The sequence below is a fragment of the Pituophis catenifer genome, unplaced genomic scaffold (genome assembly GCF_029215685.1).
Source record: "Pituophis catenifer annectens isolate HBS135680 unplaced genomic scaffold, rPitCat1.0.hap2 SCAF_16, whole genome shotgun sequence".
Lineage (NCBI taxonomy): Eukaryota > Metazoa > Chordata > Lepidosauria > Squamata > Colubridae > Pituophis > Pituophis catenifer.
Genome location: NW_027256896.1, coordinates 13,788,898 through 13,812,366, shown reverse-complemented (window position 1 = coordinate 13,812,366; position 23,469 = coordinate 13,788,898). Strand labels below are relative to the sequence as shown.

Here is a 23,469-nt window from a genome sequence, read left to right as displayed (position 1 = left end):
CTTAATCTTTCCACTTCTGCATCGTCAACCAGAAAATCTCTTTTCTGCACTAATTTGTGGATTTTCTGGATCAGCTCATCCTCTCTTTGATTCTGCAGCTTGGTCTTGTCTTTCTCTGTTCAAGAGAGAGAGAGAGAGAGACAGAGACAGACAGAGAGACAGAGACAGAGAAAGAGAGAGAGAGAGAGAGAGATGTAATTTCTTCCATGTGTGGCCATGTTGCAGCAAACTCAAAGTGCTTCTATTGCATAAGGCAAGTACAGGAAGGTGACATGTCTACTAGCACTGCAAAAGCAAAACGGAGCACTTCATTCATTGCACAATCAATGAAGAGTTGTTTGTTTTGCAGCTCAAGGTCAGAACAAAATGACAGAGAAAAGTGTTTTTAAGGTTTCCAGGAACTCTTCCTATTTTTTAAAAGAGAGAGAGAGAGAGAGAGATTTTATGCTCACAAATCAGTTAATGGGACTTGGACAAAGTACAATCTGGAATTCTTCAATCGTTTTAGTTCGTTAGTTCATTAGTTTGCTTTATTGTCATTGCACCTCGTACAACGAAATTAAATGCCATCTTCACGGTACATTATAACTATAAAAATAAAACACATCTTTCACGTTCTATCTATACAGTTGAATTGAAAACTCCTGATATTGCATTAATATTGCACTATACAGTAGAATTCAATATGGTTATTGCCCTGGGATAGAAGCTTGTTTTTCAGGCTATTTGTCCTTGTTTTTATTACCCTGTACCATCTGCCAGATGGTAATAGTTCAAAAAAAAAAAAAGGGTGCCCAGGATGAGCTGGATCTTTAAGAATGTTTTGAACTTTCTTAAGGCAGCGGGAACTATAAAGCTCTTCCAAAGAGGGGAGAGGGCAACCCATGATCCTCTGGGCAATGACGTTGACCCTCTGGAGCGCTGTCCTATCTGCCACTGTGCAATTGGCAAACCGTACATGGGTGCAAGTAAGTTAAAACACTCTCTATGGTGCAGCGGTAGAAGGTCACCAGCAGGATGATTTTTAGGATGGTTTCCACTTGTTCCTGCACACATCGGAGTCTTATCCACAAAGTAATTTACCTGAGATGGCAACCAAATTCTGCAGCTCTTTCTTAAGAGTCATGATGTCTTTGCACAACTGGATGTCATCCATCCTAAGAAATGGGAGAAGAAGAGGCTGTTTTAGGGAGCCGGTAGCAACAATTTTTAGATTTCACCACTGCACTGGGAGCATGTACACCAAAGACAAATTCTTTGTGTGTCCAATCACACTTGGCCAATAAAGAATTCTATTCTATTTCATTAATTTGTTAGTTTCATTTCATTAATTCATTAGTTTCACTTCATTAATTCATTAATTTCATTTCATTAATTCATTAATTTGATTATGCTATTTCATCTTAACATTCAAATTTGAGTCAGAAATGCCTCAACATTTTTCCCCCCAAAATAGGATAATCTACCTTATCCTAAAGTCAAACTCCTTGATCCTCAAGTTCTAAATGAATGCAGATCTGATCTTGAGGATAGGGAAGAAATGAGTCAGCCATTGCAAGGGACTTCATGAAAAATCACTCGCCCAAGAAAGAGAACAGTGTGAGAAAGAAACTCAAACTAACCCCATCTTGATTTTGCTTGGGATAAGGGACACCAAAAAAGTCTTTCAAGAATTTGTTTACCTATGTGGAATGGCTGAATTACTATTATCTTTGTTGTCTTTTCTACTACCTTCTCCTATTGGTATCTTATGATTATATTACTTTGTTATTTGTATGTATACTGAGAGCTTATGCACTGGAGACAAATTCCTTGTGTCTAATCACACTTGGCCAATAAACTTATTCCATTCCATTCTATTCTATTCTATTCTATTCTATTCTATTCTATTCTATTCTATTCTATTCTATTCTATTCTATTCTATTCTATTCCATTCCATTCCATTCCATTCCATTCCATTCCATTCCATATTTTCCTCTATTCTCTATTCTATTCCATTCCATTCCATTCCATATTTTACTCCTATTTGTCTGAAGTGGTGTAGGGTTTCCTGCCTAAGCAGGAGGTTAGACTAGAAGACCTCCAAGGTCCCTTCCAACTCTGTTATTCTAGTCTAGTCTAGTCTACTCTACTCTAGTCTAGTCTAGTCTAGATCTGATCATTCCTAGACTTTCTGTTATGCCTGTTTTTGCATACAGATGCAAAAAATGCTTTAAATTAAATCAGATTCAGGTTGAATGTTAAAAAAAAAAGTTCCTCAGATTAAAACCAGTTCACAGAACAATTACCAACCCAGAGAAAACCAGGTTAAAAGCTAGTCAGATTTTCCCCCCCAAGGGAGTTAAATCCATATCCCAATTTGAATCCTGATTTCCCAGAAAAGCGACTCTTAACTTACATAAATCTCAGTTCTGATTCTCTTCTGACCAAGACTTCCCGGAGTCTTTGAATCTTTCCCATTTCCATCTCTATCTCCTCCGGCATCATGGTTGTTTCTGCCATTGAAATGATGTCGAGTTGATCTGTACAGAGGGAAGGCAGAAAGAAAAGGAGAGAATTGGTGAAGGAAGGCAAATAGATGTGTCCCAGAATAACGTTGTAGGATCCAATCTGGGTCAGTCACCAGGACCAGAGCAGGGGTGAAATCCAGCAGGTTCTGACAGGTTCTGGAGAACCGGTAGCGGAAATTTTGAATAGTTCGGAGAACCGGCAAATACCACCTCTGTCTGGCCCCAGAGTGGGGTGGGAATGGAGATTTTGCACTATCCTCCCCCCAGGAGTGGGGAGGGAATGGGGATTTTGCAGTATCCTTCCCCTGGAATGGGGTGGAAATGGAGATTTTGCAGTATCCTTCTCCTGCAATGCCCACCAAGCCACGCCCACAGAACCGGTAGCAAAAAAAAATTGAATTCCATCACTGGACCAGATTGTTTGAGATGAGTACTCCAAGGTCCTTGACAGAGTGAAGGTTGTCTACAAGGTCCTATCCGCCCAGCTTGTATTTTGTGTTTTGATTTTATTTTTTTGGGTCAATGTGTAAGACAGAGCATTTGTTGGTTGAGATTTGGAGTTGCCAATTGTTTGACCATCCTGACAGATAGTCAAGGTCCTTTTTGTAGGGTAGCAGCATTGTCGGTGGTGGTGAATAGTGTAGGAGGTTAGCACCCACCCCTTTTTCTGGAAGAGTGAAATATTTTAGGAAATACGAAAAAGGCAGAATATTATATTTCCCTGGATGAGAAATGGATAAGCATGTTTTGAAGCAGCTCCCATCTTCCTGCCCCCCCACCCTTTGCCAATGGGCCATTAAGGCCTGGGCCAGTCTATTCTACATAACAAAGATCTACCTCCTTCAGGCAGAACCATAGCAGGAATTGCCAAAGATCCAACAAAGATAGGATTAGCCCTCTACACAATAGCAGCAGAAACTCACCACATGTGACCTGGGAAGCACATGTAACCATCAGCCAGCAAGGCTAGCTAAGACCCCCACCCCCTGGGAGTCTGACAACCAATCAGGATATTCTTTCGGGGCCCCAAGAAATGCAGAGCCAGAGAGAGCATAAAAACCCAAGGATTTACTGTATCTGCCCTTTTCTGTTCAGGAACTCAAGCCATGTGATCCTGTCCACCATTAAACCATCTTTCCAAGCATTCTCCATGTTTCCAGTGTCTTTTTCCCCACTTGGAGCAGAACCCAGAAGGATGTTTCTTCCAACAATAGTTTTAAAATTTTTGTCTAATAAGTTTCTTTAGTCGGCTCCATAGATTTTCAATTGGGTGAAGGTCTGGGCTATTCCCAGGCCATTCCTGCAGTGGAATAGGATTCTCTTGAAACTCCCCCCAAAAAGTGGTGTTATTAGCCATCCAACCTCAAAAATACACTTTTCCCAAAAGGTTTCCATAATTTTGGCCACTACTGTAAACACTTTAGAAAGAGGAGATTTTCATACAATCAGGTGCCACATGAACAACCAACCAACCAACCAAATGATGATTTGGTCTCAGAGAGTCCGGCGCAAAAGATCAGGTCCACATACAAAGGCCCAATTAAACTGATTGAGTGCTACTCATATCATGCACGGGCAGTGGTGAAATCCTATTTTTTTTACTACCGGTTCTGTGGGCGTGGCTTGGTGGACGTGGCAGGGAAAGGATGCTGCAAAATCCCCATTCCCTCCCCACTCCTGGGGGAAGGATGTTGCAAAATCCCCATTCCCTCCCCACTCCTGGGGGAAGGATATTGCAAAATCCCCATTCCCACCCCACTCTGGGGCCAGCCGGAGGTGGTATTTGCCGGTTTTCTGAACTGCTCAAAATTTCCGCTACCGGTTCTCCAGAACCTGTCAGAACCTGCTGGATTTCACCCCTGTGCACGGGGATGTTCTCGACAAACAGTTAGCACCTGCTTGGAGTTAGCTAAGAGTCAATGGAATTCAAGGAAAGTTGAACTAACTTCGCTTGTGGCTATGTAGGGATTCTAGGCTACTCCCTCTTTTAACTCCACCCCAGGTTCTTCCACTCTTTCACCTACACTGAGAATAGTGTATCTGAGAATACACAGATACCACCTCTGGCTACACCTCTGAATACACAGATAATGTTACCAGTGACATTGTGGGGCTGAAGGAGACAGAAGGGAAAAATCTCCTTGAGAGCAATTGATGATGGCAGAGATCAGACTAAAGATAGGGAGTAGTAGTAGTTCTGTCTTTACACTGATATTCTCAAATGTTAAGGTTAGGGTTAAATTTTTCCTCCTGTCTCCCAAGGCCATCCTCACATACAGATGCAAAAACATAAGTGAACACAGGGGTGGCATTAGAAAGAATCAGAAAGGTCTGATGCTCTGCCGCCATCTAGTGTTCATCCCAAGCTTTGCAGGTGATATGTCGGCTCCATCATACTTAACCATGAAAATCTGTTTTAGATTTGCTTTACATCACAAGCTAAGACACAATGCTGACTTTCGCTTTTTGTTTTACATAGGGTATGAATCACAGCCCAGAGCTAATTAGTTTAATGCACTTATTTCTGAGAATTTAGACATGCTGCCAAAACATACCAATTCTTGGCAGTTTACAGGGTTCATAAATAAAAATATAAATCAGTTCTCTAAATACGATAAGTTAAAACAAATGCTAAAATTAAAATCAAGATTAAAATAGGCATTGCAAAAATTCCAGGTGTTTATGAAGATGCTTAATGAGTTGTGTGAACCCAACCAATTGTGGATTATTCCATAGACCGCAAGTAAATAAACCATAGCTAAGCAGGGTACATAAATCAGCCGCATAAGTATCCCCAGCGCAAATAAAACCAGCTTCTCTGAAAAATGTTAATTATTCAATAGTTCATTTCAAAAAAAACCCTCTTGGCGTCATTTTTCTTCATATCATGAACCCAAAGAGGTGTATATTTGGGGACATGGATCGTGTCAAGCCATAATTCATTTCATCCATAATTGATGTCCATGGGATGCTGAAGCATGGGGAAAAAAATAGTTGAAAGAAAACGTGGACTTGAAAATTCATATTCTTATACAGGCTTAAAACTTTGAATGGCACAGGGGCAGGAGAGAAGGCAAGGGAGAAACATTTGAAGAAATGATGCAGTCCATAATGTAGACATGGAAGGGACCAAAGATAAAATCTATCTGTTGTGGCCTGTCGGCCGCCGACCCCTCTAAATCAGAGCCGAATCAGAGGAGGAGGAGGTGTGGGAGTCAAGGTCAACATCAAGGCAACTTGAGAGCTCCAAGGGGGAAGAGGGAATAGAGCTGTCAGAGAGAGAGAGAGACAGAAGTGGAGGCTGGGTCATCCATCAGCCCTCAGATGGAGAGTCAACAGCCCCTGGGTATGGAGGTGGCTCATGAGGAAGAGAAGGAACAGCTGCGCCCAGAACCTGATGCACGGATGCGCAGAAGGCAGAGGAGAGGAGAGCAGTGGAAATCTATGGGCCGATCCTTGGGACAGAAGAGCTACCACTGCTAGTGAAGCCCCACCCTAGCTCTGGGGATAAAAGACGGGGAGCGGAGATGAATAGGTGTGGCAGTCAACTATTCATCTTGTTGTGGCCCAGACGGACGGACTTAAGTCATAAGTTTATTTTGTCAAGCATAGCAAGATAACAGGTAAAAGTATAAACATAATTTGAATACATGAAAAGAGTAAGTAAAAAGGAATATTAGGACAGGGATGGTAGGCATGCTGGTGTACTTATGCACGCCCCTTACAGACCTCTTAGGAATGGGGTGAGGTCCACAGTAGACAGTTTAAGATTAAAGTTTTGGGGGTTTGGGGAAGAAACTACAGAGTCAGGTAGTGCATTCCAGGCATTGACCACTCTGTTGCTGAAGTCGTATTTTCTGCAATCAAGTTTGGAGCGGTTTACCTTGAGTTTGTATCTATTATTTGCTCAAGTATTGTTGTGGTTGAAGCTGAAGTAGTCGTTGACAGGAAGGACATTGTGGCAGATACTTTTATGTACTATGCTTAGTTCAGAAGGTACTTGTTTAGCCTGCGTTGCGAGAGAAACTTTTTGCTGGGCCTGCCAACACTGCTAATAAAGGAATCTTTTGAGCTCACTTCAGAGGGTTTGTCGTATTTGGGGAGCTGGGTCAGAAACTATCCTTGAGTTTTTACCTTAAACAAAATATCATAAAATCACTTAGCGTGACTCACTTAACAACTGCCTTGCTTAGCAACGGAACTCCTGCTCCCAGTTGTGGTCAAGGACTACCTAGAAAGCATAAACCAGGTCTCCAAGCCGGATGTGTGAGCATTCAGTCAATCTGTCTTTCCAGTTGCATTGGATAATTTGGTCTTGCAATCCATAGCTGTAACTGGGCAAGGCATCCCCACACACACACACACATACACACATACACACTCTGTGCTGTGATATATTATCTGGGCTGGCTCAGGAATGTGAAATGTTAAGCTGGCATCTATTAAAGGGAAGCAATAAAGCCGCTTGCTGTTTGCTCGCTTCTCCGCCTGTCATAGGACTTTTATCACTTGACTACTTAAGATGATGGGATTTGGTTCATATGTATTTAATATATTCTGGCAACCTTATCCTGCTGATTGGAATTCTCCTAACTGATGCAATAGCACGTGCCTGCAATTAGTCCACCACATAATGCCTTATGATCTATTTTCCATTGATCTTTCCTCTCGGCTTTCCTTGGGAAATTATTATCCCTCTTTTCATCTTGATGGGGATATCATAAACTGAAAATCTACCATCACCGGGCTGTGAAAACAGGCACGGCCACTAGAAATCAACGAAGAGTTAGAATTCGTTGTTGCCATTTGTATTTTTACAGCGGCAAATTTCCTGCTGATAACCGATGTCTCTTCAGAAAGAAGAGAATTAATTCTTAGAACCAAGAGTCTTTCAGATGTAGACCAAAAGAGACAAGGAGATTTCCCCCTGCCAGATCTATCTTCAAAAGATGTTCTGGAAGGATTCTTAGGAACAAAGAATGTGAATATACAATGGTGAACCATCCTTAAATCTATCAGCTATTGTATATAAACAGGAACCAAACTCCACACTCACTAAGACTGATGATGTTAGATAGTTGGGTAATGAAATGTCAGCAAGCAAACAACCAAGCTCAGAGAGCACCAAGGACTCCACACAAACAAAATGCAGAACTTTAAGAAATGAATTGGGCATAGCTCAAAACCTGGTTTTGAAGGAAGGCATACATTTAAAGGGGGGGGGGGAAAGACTAGGCAAAACTAATCCAAGTTTCCTCTGGAATGCTTGTATCCTACCATCTGTGACACTAGCCAGTGGTAGAAATGTTATTGAGTGGATTAAACTACATAATAACATAATGAGCAAACAGTTATCTGGTTCTCCATGGATCTCTCTAATAACATTCTTGGATGAAGGCACCAGGAGCTGAGCTCTCACTGAAGATTTTACTTTTTAACTTTAGTAAAGTAATTTCTCCCGCTGGCAACTTAATAGTATTGACTAGAGCCAGTCGGCCATCGTTGTGCTGAAAATAACAATAATGAGGAAAAGCTTTATGCCCCTTCAGTGACGGCCTGCTGATGCTTTGAAGATGCTATGAAGTAGGGATACGGCCCAATGTTGTTAGGGAGAAATTACTGTCCATGGTCCTGAAAAGAGAGCTCTAATAACCACCATAAGGAAGGCTGAAGCGCCAAAGAATGGAGGCCTTTGAACTCTGGTGCTGGAGAAGACTCCTGTGCGTCCCTTGGACTGCAAGGCGATCTAACCGGTAAGTCCTAGAGGAGATCAACCCTGGCTGCTCTTTAGAAGGCCAGATCCTGAAAGAGGAAACTCAAATGCTTTGGCCACCTAATGAGAAGGAAGGACTCACTGGAGAAGAGCCTAATGCTGAGAAAGATTGAGGGCAAAAGAAGAAGGGGACGGCAGAGAATGAGGTGGCTGGATGGAGTCACTGAAGCAGTCAGCGTGTCCAGAGGATTGTAGAGGACAGGAAGGCCTGGAGGAACATTGTCCATGGGGGTCGCGATGGGTCGCAACTAACAACAAATAACACTCAAAAGTCAGGTAACAAAATTAAAAGGCGGGGGGGGGTCGTTTCTGTTTGAGCATGTTACTGTTTTATGGTTGTTACTAGCTTTACTGGTGTGGTGAGAGGCCCAGAGTTGTTTAGGATTGTCAGCCATATTGTTTAAGATGGATGAATACCCGAACGGATGGTAAAAATGACGTTGTTGGCAGAGATGCCAAAATTGACTGTTTTAATCAGAGTTTATAGGTAGCCCTTAACTTACATTGGTTTAGTGACTATTCCAAGTTACACCGGCACTGGAAAATGTGACTTATGTCCAGTCCTCGCAAATACAACCGATGCAGCATCTCCATGGACGAGTGACCGACATTTGATTGCTTGGCATCTGCCATGTATTTGCAATGGTTGCAGGATCCTTTGATGGCCCTTTGTGACCTTCCCAGCCAGCTTCTAGAAAGCAAGGTCAATGGAGAAAACTGGATCTGCTTAACGACCACATAATTCACTTAACAACTGCAATGTTTTGCTTAAGAACCATGGCAACGAAAAGCTTCTAGAATTGGGCGTGGCTGTCATCCATTGTCCATGCCACTGATTGTTCTGCCCCAGCTACGGACCCCAAAGAACGCAGCACATACAAAATCTATACAAAGCTTATTTTACTCAAATAACTCAGTCTTTTTCAACCAAAGATTGTTAATAAACTTCCTTAACAGCCTACAAGAATTCTAAGATAAAGTAATCACAGTCTTACTAGGGTTGGCAGAAAGCCCAGAAGCAATTTTGCAAAGAATCCAGACGTGAAGGAGAGTGAACTAAAGTTGTTCTCTACAGCTTGCTGCAATCGGCGTTCCTCCTTAAATAGGCTAAGGGAGTGGCCAATTATCCCCAAGCCTTACTCTCGAGAAGACCTCCTTCTGAGGAGCCACTCCTGCCTTTTGGCAGCTCTGTGTGCCCGTGCATTGAGAAGAGGCTCCTCCTCTTCTTCCTCTTCACTTATGGAAGCTTCTGGAGGTTCTGAAGGCCCTGGCTGAAACCCTGCCTCTGGCACCACATCTTCTCCAGCCTCCTCACTGTCCGACTCGAGTGCCAGCTGCACAGGCTGCTGGCGCAGCACCACACCAGCCTCCTCAGTGTCGGAATCAGCTACTAGCTGCACAGGCCGCTGACAGGCCACAACACTGATGTCCCTTTATAGTCTTGATCATAATCCCAGCCAGTGATTCCAAAAATAGATTGCATAAAGGAATTCATGCAAGCCCTAAATGAGTGAAAACTTCCAGCTTTAGCTATGGATCATTTAATCTTGTCTGGTTTCTCCTCTGTCTTTACAGGAGGTGAAGGCAGGTTTGATGAATGAGAGCCAACAAAATTCTCAGCAGCAGTCCCTTAATGATAGTCTTCCATCCTGCTCTCTTTTTAGGTATTTTTTCTTCTTCTTCCGAAAAAGCAGCTTAAATGCAACATCTTTAGATGACCTCATTGCTGTATGAAACGGTTTCTCTGCTGTTTCTATTACCTTTAATAGGGCAATTATGGGGCATTGTTCCTACTTGGTTTTATTATTTATTAATTATTGCTTAATTTTTAATTGCTGCTTATGGTTGCAACTTTGATTTTGATGAGGGGGTGGTGTTGGAATACTTGGGAATAAGTGTCTGTGTGTGTGCGTTTATCCTGAGTTTATCCACTGAGCCTGGCTAAGTGGCTCAGCGGCTAAGATGCTGAGCTTGTTGATCAGAAAGGTCGCCAGTTCGGCAGTTCGAATCTCTAGAGTAGGTCTCCTGAATGAGCAGGGGGTATAAGTTTGGAGATAGATGAGAAAGATAGATGAGATAGATAGATAGATAATAGATAGATAGATGGATGGATGGACGGATGATAGACAGACAGAGTTAGACAATGATAATTATATAGAGATAGATAGATAGATAGATAGATAGATAGATAGATAGATAGATAGATAGATAGATAGATAGATAGATAGATAGATGATAGACAGTGATAATTAAATAGACAGACGGATGGATGGATGGATGGATGGATGGATGGATGGACGGACGGATGGACGGATGATAGAGATAGACAGTGATAATTAAATAGACAGATAGATAGATAGATGGATAGATAGATAGATAGATAGATGGACGGATGATAGACAGACAGAGTTAGACAGTTAGACAGAGTTAGACAATGATAATTATATAGAGATAGATAGATAGACAGACAGAGATAGACAGTGATAATTAAATAGACAGACAGACAGACAGACAGACAGACAGACAGACAGACACAGACAGACGGACGGACGGATGGATGGATGGATGGATGGATGATAGACAGAGTTAGACAATGATAATTATATAGAGATAGATGATAGATAGATAGATAGATAGATAGATAGATAGATAGATAGATAGATAGATAGATAGACAGATAGATAGATGGATGGATGGATGATAGAGATAGACAATGATAATTATATATATATATATATATATATATATATATATATATATATATATATAGAGAGAGAGAGAGAGAGAGAGAGAGAGAGAGAGAGAGAGAGAGAGAGAGAGACAGACAGACAGACAGACAGACAGACAGACAGACAGACAGACAGATGATAGAGAGAGATAGAGGGCTAGATTGATGGAGTTAGAGAGGGAAAGATTTATTTTAAAAAGCCCATGTATCTGTGCTGCAATCCCCATCCAACATACAACCCAAGATACTTTAGGAGCACCTGAATTTACCTCCTGCTTTATTGAACAGGTCTCTTGAAAGCTACGCTACTATTTTAGCATATTCAGGGTTTTTTTTTGTAAAATAAGACCTATTCATATTTCACTGCTGGCTGGCTACCGCCATCGCCATTCCCCAGAAATGCTCAATTGGTCGTCTTTGGCCCCTTTTGCCTTCCCCGAAAGCATTTCCCATCTCCCGGACCATGAAGAAATTTACTTTTCCAGCCGTGCTTGGGAACTGCCGGCACCGTCCCCTTCACAAAGAAAGGAACACGCAGCTTTCGTTTCAGACCTGATTGCCTCTATTTTAAGGTTATTTTATGCAGGATTTAATTGCTTTCTTTTTCACTCCAGGTGCTTAGTCACTTCCAAGGCAAACGAAGGCACCGACTCAATAGAACACCTGCCGGTGGATATTTTACGGGTGTGAAAGGGAGCTTTGCAAAAAAACCCTCCACTTTTGGTACCCAACAAGGCATCGCGCTCGCTTTATTTATTATTGGCGTTTCAACCCGGCTTTTCAAAATGTTAGAACTCTATCTAACAAAATAAAAATCAATGATGAAAAAAGGAAAGATCTACATTTAGGCAAGGGAAACAAAATGTGCAGGTACAGTATAGGTGGTACCTTGCTCAATAGAAGTAACTGGGAGAGGGATCTTGGAATCCTAGTGGACAATCATTTAACTATGAGCCAGCAGTGTTGCAGCAGCTGCCAAAAAAGCCAACACAGTTCTAGGCTGCATCAACAGAGGGATAGAATCAAGATCACATGAAGTGTTAATACCACTTTATAATGCCTTGGTAAGGCCACACTTGGAATCCTGCATCCAGTTTTGGTCGCCACGATGTAAAAAAGATGTGGAGACTCTAGAAAGAGTGCAGAGAAGAGCAACAAAGATGATTAGGGGACTGGAGGCTAAAACATAGGAAGAACGGTTGCAGGAACTGGATGTGTCTAGTTTAATGAAAAGAAGGGATTTGAACTGCCGAGCTGCCGAGCTTTCAATCAACAAGCTCAGCATCTTAGCCACTGAGCCACCACATCCCATAGCCCCAGTTTAATCCTTGGTTGTAAGATGAAGTCAAAAAATAAAATAAAATAAACAGATGTTCTGTCACAGCTGGCCTTTGCAGGCTCATTCCTGGGCTGAATTGTGCAGCCATGCGCGGCGAGCAAAGCCTGTGAAACAGTGATAGCATTAATTCGCACCACAGCATGGCCACAGATGAGCCTCCTCAAGCAACGGTCTTGTTTCAACTTGGCCAAAGTTCATCCTTTGCGTTTGTTCATTGATGCTGTTGCGGGAATTTTCCCCCAGTGCTACCCTCTCTTTAGTGTTAAGAAATAAATTTTGTCTTTTGTCTATTCTGGTGCACTCCTTATTCCTCTGTTTGTTTGTTTTCTTTCTGAAAATAAATCTTTATTTTGAACTTTGAGAAGCAATGCAGTGATCCCATCAGTTGGTGTTAAATGTTGTCTAAAGCGCAAAACTCTATACAATTAAGGTGACCAATCGTCCTCCTTTAGGGGAGACAGTCCTTCTTTTGTAAGTTCTGTCCTCTCTTGAAAAGTCTCCTCCTACGTGTCCTTCTTTTCGATATTTGAAGACTAATCTATAAATCTCCGTATTCGATCGATGCCGATCCGATCCGTTGCGTGTGATGTGACGTATTTGTATTTGACATGGCGATTCGTCAAGGCTCGGTACAGTGCGGCGAGATGCGATTGTGAGACGCATATGCTCTGCACAGGAGAACTGTTTTGAGAGAGTGCGTCGCGCACAAGTGGCTTTGTGTACTTCTTACAAAAACACAACACGGCACACGCATGCATTAGACTCATTGTTGCAATGAATAAAATATTTCTTTTATTTACGATATTTTTGTTCGTCAATTTATTTGTGTCTTCCTTCTCATTGTAAAAAAAGTTAGTCGCCTTAATAAAATTCCTCTGCTTTTGAATAGTTAAATAGTAGTTTTTCCTCTGTTCTTAATACAGGTAGTATATCACTTACGATCACAATTGGGAACGTAGCAATTTCCATGGCTATTGGTTGCTCAGTGAGTTGGGTGCAATTTTATGACCCTTATTTTGCCACCGTCGTTAAGCGAATCAGAAGGGGGAACAAAAAAACCGAAATCGAAATCGGACTCCCTATCTCAAAGGCAGCTAGAGAATTGAAGGAAAAGAAGGAGATTTTCTCGAAACCCAAGCCTTGTCAAAAATGAATCTGATGTCACATTGTCTTCCCCCCAAAATCCATGTGCACGCATGTTCTTCCAGAAGGGCAAATCCCTAGGGGGTTCAGCTGGCGAGACCCGTAAGATTCAGTTTTGCCTACTCGTTTCTTGAATCTCTCTGCTGCCAAAATACACAAAGATCTGGAAAATTTTTAAACACAGTGTGTCATGGTTGACAACGGTAACAGGAGGGGGGGAAGGGAAGGAAAGCACTGGAATGTAAGGGAATTTGGGGAAGGAAATTTGGAATGCAACTGGAAGCCTGAAACAGACCCAAGGTCGCCTAGCTGGAGAAGTCCGAGGCAAACAGATTGATCCCAAAACAAAGAGAGCAGAAGTGATTGGTGGACAATACACAATGGGAAGTCCAAGGAAAAAGGGAAAGTTCTCCAGTGTTGTTTTTGTGCGAAATCGTCAGAATTGGCTTTTTGACTTCTGCAACCAAGGTCTCAGTGGCTCAGTGGCTAAGACGCTGAGTTTGTCGATCAGAAAGGTCGGCAGTTCGGCGGTTCGAATCCCAGTGCCACGTAATGGGGTGACCTCTCGTTACTTGTCCCAGCTTCTGCCAACCTAGCAGTTCGAAAGCACATAAAAAAATGCAAGTAGAAAAATAGGGACCAGCTTTGCTGGGAAGGTAAGAGAGTTCCGTGCCTCTTTGGCATTGAGTCATGCCAGTCACATGACCACGGAGACGTCTTCGGACAGCGCTGGCTCTTCGGCTTTGAAACGGAGATGAGCACCGCCCCCTAGAGTCAGGAATGACTAGCACATATGTGCGAGGGGAACCTTTACCTTTACCTTACTTCTGTAAATCGCATGGAATCTTTGGGAAGGAAGGAAGGAAGGAAGGAAGGAAGGAAGGAAGGAAGGAAGGAAGGAAGGAAGGAAGGAAGGAAGGAAGAAAGAAAGAAGGAAAGAAAGAAAGAAAGAAAGAAAGAAAGAAAGAAAGAAAGAAAGAAAGAAAGAAAGAAAGACGTAATATGATCCCTATCTAGTTTACCCCAGGAGAAAGAAAGAAAGAAAGAAAGAAAGAAAGAAAGAAAGAAAGAAAGAAAGAAAGAAAGAAAGAAAGAAAGAAAGAAAGAAAGAAAGAAAGAAAGAAAGAAAGACGTAATATGATCCCTATCTAGTTTACCCCAGGAGGCCAGTAATGATCTGGCCAAGTTTTTTAATTCGGTGTCTCAAAACTCCAAAACACCGAGGCAGCTCCATGGGCTCCAAAGCTATCTTAAGGCTTAAAAAGATTTTTTAAAAAAAAAATAGATTAACCACCCGCTTGTCTTGAAAAGCAAATCCTGTGAAGAGATTCCAGACATCTTGGTCAAAGACGGAAGGTCTCAGCAGGTTCCAGACACCGGTATAGTCAATCAAATAGAATAATAAATGATGACAACTCCTTCCCCCACTCCACCCCCTAAACCCCACTCCAGCCAATCGTTCAGACTACATTAAAACTGATAGCTCTTTTCAAACAGGATTTAAAAGAAAAACAATAACAAACCACAAACCCTGATCAATTATTCAGTCAGCGGCTGCTTGGTCTTGTCTAAATAATCAACTCTCAAGAATATCCAAGAAGGCTCAGCTACCTTCATGTAATTCTGGCATCTAATTTTTTTTTTTTTAAAAAAAAACCAATTTCCATCACCAGGGATTTGAGAAAAGACCAAACACACACAGCAAGATGAAAATGGGTGAAGAACAGCGATATTATCGCTTGTGCTGTTGTAGGAAGTTAGCACCCACCCCTTTCCTAGAAGAATGAAATATTTTAGGAAATATTAAAAAGGCAGAATATTACGTTTCCCTGGATGAGAAATGGAGAAGCATGTTTTAAAGACGAAGCAGCTCCCATCTTCCTGCCCCCACCCTTTGTTAATGGGCCAGAGGCAGAAACTCAATCTTTGTCAATGGACCATCATCTGCAACACAATAGGACCCATCTAGCAACAGAAACTCACCACATGGCACCTGGGAAGATTACATCAGCCAGCAAGGCTAGCTAAGACCCCTCACCCCCTGGGAGTCTGACAACCAATCAGGATACTCTTTCGGGGCCCCAGGAAGTTCAAAGCCAGACAGGGCATAAAACCCGGGGGACTCACTGCATCTCAGCCCCTTTTCTGTTCAGGAACTCAAGCCATGTGATCCTGTCCACCATTAAACCATCTTTCCAAGCAGTCTCCATGTTTCCAGTGTCTTTTTTTCCCCACTTGGATCCGAACCCAGAAGGATATTTCTTCTTACACTGTGATTTTTGGGTTCAATTGGCCCATCCGTTTGTTACAGTAGGGGCCAAAATTGTGGAAACCTTTTGGGAAAAGTGTATTGTCTAAAACTAGCTAGCTCCACTTTTTTGGGGAGTAGTACCAGGGCTGGGTTCTACTTACCTTTACTCAGTGGTGGGATTAATAATAATAATAATAATAATAATAATAATTATTATTATTATTATTATTATTATTATTATTATTATTATTATTATTTTATTTCTATACCGCCCTTCTCCCGAAGGACTCAGGGCGGTGTACAGCCAATTTAAAAACACAGGACACAACAATGATTAAATATTAAAATAATTAAAAAGATTTGGCCGATTTAAAACCCCAAAAATTTAAAATACCCCAATTTAAAATTATTATGTTGATAGCCCAGCCTGGCGGAACAACAGGGTCTTCAGTGCGCAGCGAAACACCCGGAGGTCGGAGATCTTACGTATTTCCGGGGGCAGTTCATTCCACAGGGCTGGGGCTCCCACAGAGAAGGCCCTCCCCCTGGGTGTCGCCAGCCGACATAACTTGGCCGATGGCACCCTGAGGAGACCCTCTCTGTGGGAACGGACTGGTCGGTGGGAGGCTATTGGTGGCAGAAGATGGTCTCGAAGGTACCCGGGTCCTATGCCATGGAGCGCTTTGAAGGTGGTAACCAACACCTTGAATCGCATCCGGAAGACCACTGGGAGCCAGTGCAGCTCGCGCAGGAGGGGTGTCACGCGGGCACAACGAGTTGCGCCCATAACCACTGGATTCAGCCAGTTCGTACCACTTCGGGAGAACCGGTTGTTAACTTTCTGAGCAGTTTGATGAATTGGTTGTTGGAAGAAATCATTAGGGCAGAGAACCGGTTATTAAATTATTTGAATCCCACCACTGCCTTTACTACTGGTTCGCAGCGGGGCCGCACGCACGCGCTCTTTTGCACATGCACAGAAGCTTCTGCCCATGCGCAGGAGCTTCCTGATGACATCCGGGTCTGTGGGCGGAGCCTCCCGCCGGTTTCACTACCGGTTCTATAGAACCGGTCTGAACTGGGGGCAACCCACCACTGAGTAGTACCATAAAATTATATATCAATGGAAAGATAATTTAATCAAGAGTGTAATGCGTTAACTTTTATGAAGGATTTGCTAGTAGAATAGCAGTTACAGGATAAAGAAGAAAAGTGAAAAAACGAGATATACAAAAATGATCACCATGTCAGTTAATAGTTAGTTGGGTAACCTTTAGCATGAATGACGGCCTTACAACGTCTTCCCATGGAGCGAACCAAGTCTTTTCGTTCTGCAGCTGTTAGAATGTGAAACCAAGATTGAATGGTTGCTTCTATTAACTGGGTTTATTGCTGGGTCGCTCCTGACTAACCAGTTTCTTTAGTCGGCTCCACAGATTTTCAATTGGGTGAAGGTCTGGGCTATTCCCAGGCCATTCCAGCAGTGGAATATGGTTCTCTTTAAACTCCCCCAAAAAAGTGGTGTTATTAGCCATCAAACCTCAAAAATACATTTTTCCCCAAAAGGTTTCCATGATTTTGGCCACTACGGTAAATATCCAAGGAGAAAGAATATATTTGAAGGATTGCTCCCATTTTCATTCCGTCCCTCCGTAAGTTCCTGCAAGATCCTTGGAAGAACAGAATTTCTCATTTCCAAGCCCTTATTGGTTGAAAACCAATTTAGGGAAAAGCAAGCTTCTTGATAGTATTCCGTTCTATTCTTTTTTTTTTTTTTCCCTGTGTTTCATATCTGGCCTCTGTCCCCTACTTTTCAATAGTTTCTTGATTGTTTTATTATTTTATTATTATTAATCATATTTCTATGCCGCCCACTCTCCGAGGACTCTGGGCGGTTTACAACAATCAACAGTATACTAAATAGCATATTGCCCCCAACAATCTGGGTCCTCATTTTACCCACCTCGGAAGGATGGAAGGCTGAGTCAACCTTGAGCCAGTGAGATTTGATCCGCTGATCTAGCAGTCAGCTGAAATAGCTGCAATACAGCACTCTAACCACTGTGCCACCTCAGCTCAGTAGGTAGATCTATCATCTATATCTGTCTTCTATCTATCTATCTATCTATCATCTATTTATCATCTATCTATCATCTATATCTATCTACCTTCTATCTATCTATCTATCTATCTAGCTATCTATATCTATCTATATCTATCTATCTATCTATCTATCTATTTATTATTCATATTTCTACGCCGCCCACTCTCCGAGGACTCTGGGCGGCTTACACCAAAGACAGCATAAATAGCATATTGCCCCCAACAATCTGGGTCCTCATTTTACCCACCTCGGAAGGATGGAAGGCTGAGTCAACCTTGAGCCAGTGAGATTTGATCCGCTGATCTAGCAGTCAGCTGAAATAGCTGCAGTACAGCACTCTAACCACTGTGCCACCTCAGCTCAGTAGGTAGATCTATCATCTATATCTGTCTTCTATCTATCTATCTATCTATCTATCATCTATTTATCATCTATCTATCTTCTTTCTTTCTATCTATCTATCTATCATCTTCTATCTATCTACTTTCTATCTATCATCTATATCTATCTACCTTCTATCTATCTATCTATCTATCTATCTATCTATCTATTTATTATTCATATTTCTATGCTGCCCACTCTCCGAGGACTCTGGGCGGCTTACACCAAAGACAGTATACTAAATAGCATATTGCCCCCAACAATCTGGGTCCTCATTTTACCCACCTCGGAAGGATGGAAGGCTGAGTCAACCTTGAGCCAGTGAGATTTGATCCGCTGATCTAGCAGTCAGCTGAAATAGCTGCAGTACAGCACTCTAACCACTGTGCCACCTCAGCTCAGTAGGTAGATCTATCATCTATATCTGTCTTCTATCTATCTATCTATCTATCTATCATCTATTTATCATCTATCTATCTTCTTTCTTTCTATCTATCTATCTATCATCTTCTATCTATCTACTTTCTATCTATCATCTATATCTATCTACCTTCTATCTATCTATCTATCTATCTATCTATCTATCTATCTATCTATCTATCTATCTATCTATCTATTTATTATTCATATTTCTATGCTGCCCACTCTCCGAGGACTCTGGGCGGCTTACACCAAAGACAGTATACTAAATAGCATATTGCCCCCAACAATCTGGGTCCTCATTTTACCCACCTCGGAAGGATGGAAGGCTGAGTCAACCTTGAGCCTGGTGAGATTTGATCCGCTGATCTGCTGAACTAGCAGTCAGCTGAAGTAGCTGCGGTACTGCACTCTAACCACTGCGCCACCTCAGCTCTTTTGATGTAACTGTAGTCCTCATCTTACCAACGTTCGTTTAGCGACCGCTCCAAGTTACACGCCTTTGGTAAAGACATGATCCTATGCTTTTTATCGTATTAAACCACGTAAATAGTAAAATATTTTGAGTTGAATGCAACTCCTCCTGATTTTGAGGACGCATTTGTGTACTTTCCTGGCAAGAATATAAAAATGGTTTGCTGTTACTTTCTTACTTCTCTGTCTTAGTCATCTCCCGTTTAAGAGCTAACCATGGCTACACTCGCTTAACATTTTTGGAGATCAGTCAAGCTCCGCATTGAAAAAGTTGCAAAATTACAAGAATTACAGAAGAACAGAGTTGGAAGGGATCTTCCAGTCGAACCCCCTGCTCGAGCAAGAAACCTTATACCATTCCAGACAAAAATGCCTGTCAAATCTCTTCTTAAAAGCCTCCGGTGATGGTGCACCCACAACTTCTGGAAGTAAGCCATTCCACTGATTAATTGCACTGTCAGGAAATTTCTCCTTAGTTCTAAGTTGCTTCTCTCCTTGGTCAGTTTCCACCCATTGCTTCTCATCCTGCCCTCAGGTGCTTTGGAGAATAGCTTGACTCCCTCTTCTTTGTGGCAGCCCCTGAGATATTGGAACATTACTATCATGTCTCCCCTAATCCTTCTTTTCATTAAACTAGACATACCCAGTTCCTCATACCCATATCAATGTCATGAATGGAATGGAATGGAATGGAATGGAATGGAATGGAATAGAATAGAATAGAATAGAATAGAATAGAATAGAATAGAATAGAATAGAATAGAATAGAATAGAATAGAATAACAGAGTTGGAAGGGACCTTGGAGGTCTTCTAGTCCAACCCCCTGCTTAGGCAGGAAACCCTACACCACTTCAGACAAATGATTACCCAACATCTTCTTAAAAACTTCCAGTGTTGGAGCATTCAGAACTTCTGGAGGCAAGTTGTTCCACTGATTCATTGTTCTTCCTACTGTCAGGAAATTTCTCCTTAGTCCTAGGTTGCTTCTCTCCTTGATTAGTTTCCACCCATCACTTCTCGTCCTGCCCTCAGGTGCTTTGGAAAATAGATTGACTCCCTCTTCTTTGTGGCAGCCCCTGAGATATTGGAAGACTGCTATCATGTCTCCCCCGATCCTTCTTTTCATTAAATTAGATGTTGGATAACCATTTGTCTGAAGTGGTGTAGTAGGGTTTCCTGCCTAAGCAGGGGGTTGGACTAGAAGACCTCCAAGTTCCCTTCTAACTCTGTTATTCTATTCTATTCTATTCTATTCTATTCTATTCTATTCTATTCTATTCTATTCTATTCTATTCTATTCTATTCTTCACCTAGCAGGGGTTTTTTTTTCATACTTTTGAGGTACAAACATGGAAATTACAGGTAGTCCTCGACTTATGACCACAATGGAGGCCAAAATGTCTTTTCGCTAAGCCAGACAGTTGTGAAGTGAGTTTTTTGCCCCATTTTACGACTTTTCTCACCACAGTGAGCTAAGTGAATTCCAGAGGTCAGCAACCTGTGGCTCTGGAGCCGCATGTGGCTCTTTCACCCCTCTGCTGCGGCTCCCTGGCACTCAAAATATGTGTCACAACCGCCAATGTGCGACACCCACCAGCACGCAATTTATTGAGCTTTTCAACCCCTGATAGGCCCACCATGGATAAATCCAAGAAAAGAAAAGTTTCAGAAGAAAACAGAACGTTTAATTCAACTACATATGCTAGTTTTATGGCCGCTCAAGAAATAGTCAGGCACGGGAAGGGTTTTGTGGCTCCCGGTGTTTTCTTTTCTGTGGGAAATGGGTCCAAATGGCTCTTTTGAGTGTTTAAAGTGGTAGACCCCTGTTCTATTCTAAACTAGACATGCCTTACCTCTAGAGAGGAAGGAATCGCATCCAAGCTGCTTCCATAAAATCTATGCTACCCAAAACTTTGGTAGCCCAATTTCCCCCCGCCCCCCAGCATCTTCCAAACAGGCAAAACAACTGGCAACTGTTTCAACCATGAAGATGACAGAGGGCAGTGGTGGGTTGCTCCCGGTTTGGCCCGGTTCGGCCGAGCCGGTAGCGGTAACGCTATTACATCACCGAACCGGTTCTCTTTCTTCGGGAGCTGGGCCCTCCCGCCCGCCCCCACGTTATTCTGACCTTATATTTCTTCTTTTTTTCGCCCAGCTGAGAGGTGTGGCAGAGCGGATTGCCGCACCTCAGCTGGGCAGATTCGCAATGCGCTTGCGCAAAGCGCGTGACCGAAGAGGCGATCGCGCGCAAAGCACACGCACAGAGAGAACCGGTAGTAAAGCTGGTTAGACCCCACCCCTGGCAGAGGGCTATATAGCATGCCAACCTTCATTGTCCCAAGAAACAAACTTCCGACTCGGAGGTTCCTGAGATCACTTTTTCTTTTCCATTTTAGGGGTTTAAAACATTAAAAGGGAGGAAGGGGAAAGGGTCGGGTTTGGTATTCACAGGTAGTTTTGATTCAGCGTGTCTTGAAATAAAAAAATCACCCTCAAGGCAAGCTTGACTTCTGTGAACTGCAAGCATGCAATTTTTTCATGATGACTTTATGGAAATTATCTGCCCTAACCTTCTTCCCCAGACGATTTTGGACTTACGAATCCACCTATGTCCCTGGAATTCTCAAGCAATCCCCCATCGATGTACAAAACAACGCTAACCCATCTTAGCTTCAGCCAAGGATCCTATAAAACCTAGGATTTTTTAAATCCCCACCCTCCAACCCCCTCCCCCCCTTCCTAATAAAGGAAAAACACATTAGATCTTATCTATGGAGATTCTCAATCATCCAGGTCATGGTTGTCCCAAATGAGCTTTTTTTTTTTCCCAAAAGTCCAACTGGACTTTCTTGCGGGGGGGGGGGGGTTATTTTTCCCCTTGAAAATGTTTGGCTTCTCCTCCAAGAAGCTTCTTCGGTTCTTCTAAACCACATTTCCTTCTGCTTTGATGGTCACGAGATCGCAGTCAGGGATCTTCCAAGTACAGAGGGGATATAGGAAAACAAAGACCGGTTGAAGGTTACCAGTTGAACTGGAGAAGCTTCTTGGAGGAGCAGTGAATGGTTTTCAAGGGGGGGTGGGGAACGACACCAAGAAAGTCCACTTGGCTTTTTTGGGGGTGGGGGGAAGGGCCTTTGGTACCTTAGATCTTGTTTCTCCCCTATCTTTCGCTTCTCCTGTTTTATCAAAACAAAACAAGATGCTGCTGAGCCTGGATCTCTTTGACTCTTCCGAGATGCTGGGATCACAGAGGACAAATCCTCCGGATTTCTTCTGGTTTTGGGTTTGTCATAAAACCACCAGAAATATAAAGGGGGGGGGTCTTCTAAGTGTAGGGAAGAGAGGAAAACAAAGAGCAAATCCTGAAGGTTACAAACCCGCTGAATCAACCCTCTCTGACTAAATAACACCCCCCCCCCATCATCTCCTTAGGGATGCCAAGAGGCATATCTTCACTGCCCAACCCTCACCCAAGAACAAATGTGTGAATTTCAAGATTTCTGGGCCACCCAGGAAGGCAGAAACCGCCCTCCCTCCCTCTCCTTTTGTTCCTAGGAAACCAACAGGACAAGACGGGGAGGAAGAGCGATGGCTTGTGAATGTCACCATCTCTTTCCTTTCAAGGTGCTGATGCCAGTCTTCCTTCCTTCCTTCCTTCCTTCCTTCCTTCCTTCCTTCCTTCCTTCCTTCCTTCCTTCCTTCCTTCCTTCTTTCCTTCCTTCCCTTCATCCTTCCTTCTTTCTTTCCTTTCCTTTCCTTTCCTTTCTTTCTTCCTTCTTCCTTCCTTCCCTGCCTTCCCTGCCTTCCTTTCCTTTCCTTTCCTTTCCTTTCCTTTCCTTTCCTTTCCTTTCCTTTCCTTTCCTTTCCTTCCTTCCTGCCTTCCTGCCTTCCCTTCCCTTCCCTTCCTTCCCTGCCTTCCTTCCTTCCTTCCTTCCTTCCTTCCTTCCTTCCTTCCTTCCTTTCCTTTCCTTTCCTTTCCTTTCCTTTCCTTCCTTCCTTCCTTCCTTCCTTCCTTCCTTCCTTCCTTCCTTCCTTCCTTCTTTCCTTTCCTTTCCTTTCCTTTCCTTTCCTGCCTTTCTCCTGCGGTCACAAATTTCCCATTTGATTTGGCTGGAGGGTTGGGGGTGGGATGGGGGGAGAAACCCGTCCAGTCCTTTCCACTTACTTTTCCCGAGCCCATCGATGGGTTGTTTCCACTCCGTCTCTTTCACCGCCCCGTAGCTCCTCAGAGGTTTCTCGGCTCCCAAGCTGCTGGAGATGGATTGCTTCAACTCCATGCTGCCGAATGCCACCTGGGCCCCTCTTGTTCTTCAAGACTTCGGGCTGGCCTGGGACCCACTTCCT

General features: G+C 42.9%; 1 protein-coding gene across 2 annotated transcripts in view; it reads right to left on the bottom strand.

Moving 5' to 3' along the window:
* LOC139325353 (bMERB domain-containing protein 1-like) overlaps nt 1–23,469 on the bottom strand; it is a 49,851-nt gene that overhangs the window by 3,037 nt on the left and 23,345 nt on the right. Inside the window, exons 1-4 of one of the 2 annotated variants that reach the window (XM_070955187.1) lie at nt 23,291–23,402; nt 2,400–2,523; nt 1,084–1,157; nt 1–115 (exon numbers count right to left, since the gene is read on the bottom strand). In XM_070955187.1, the coding sequence (XP_070811288.1) occupies nt 1–115; nt 1,084–1,157; nt 2,400–2,523; nt 23,291–23,402 (425 nt within the window). Of the gene's footprint in view, nt 116–1,083; nt 1,158–2,399; nt 2,524–23,290; nt 23,403–23,469 lie in introns of those variants that run through there. The other variant, XM_070955186.1, reaches the window with a different exon arrangement.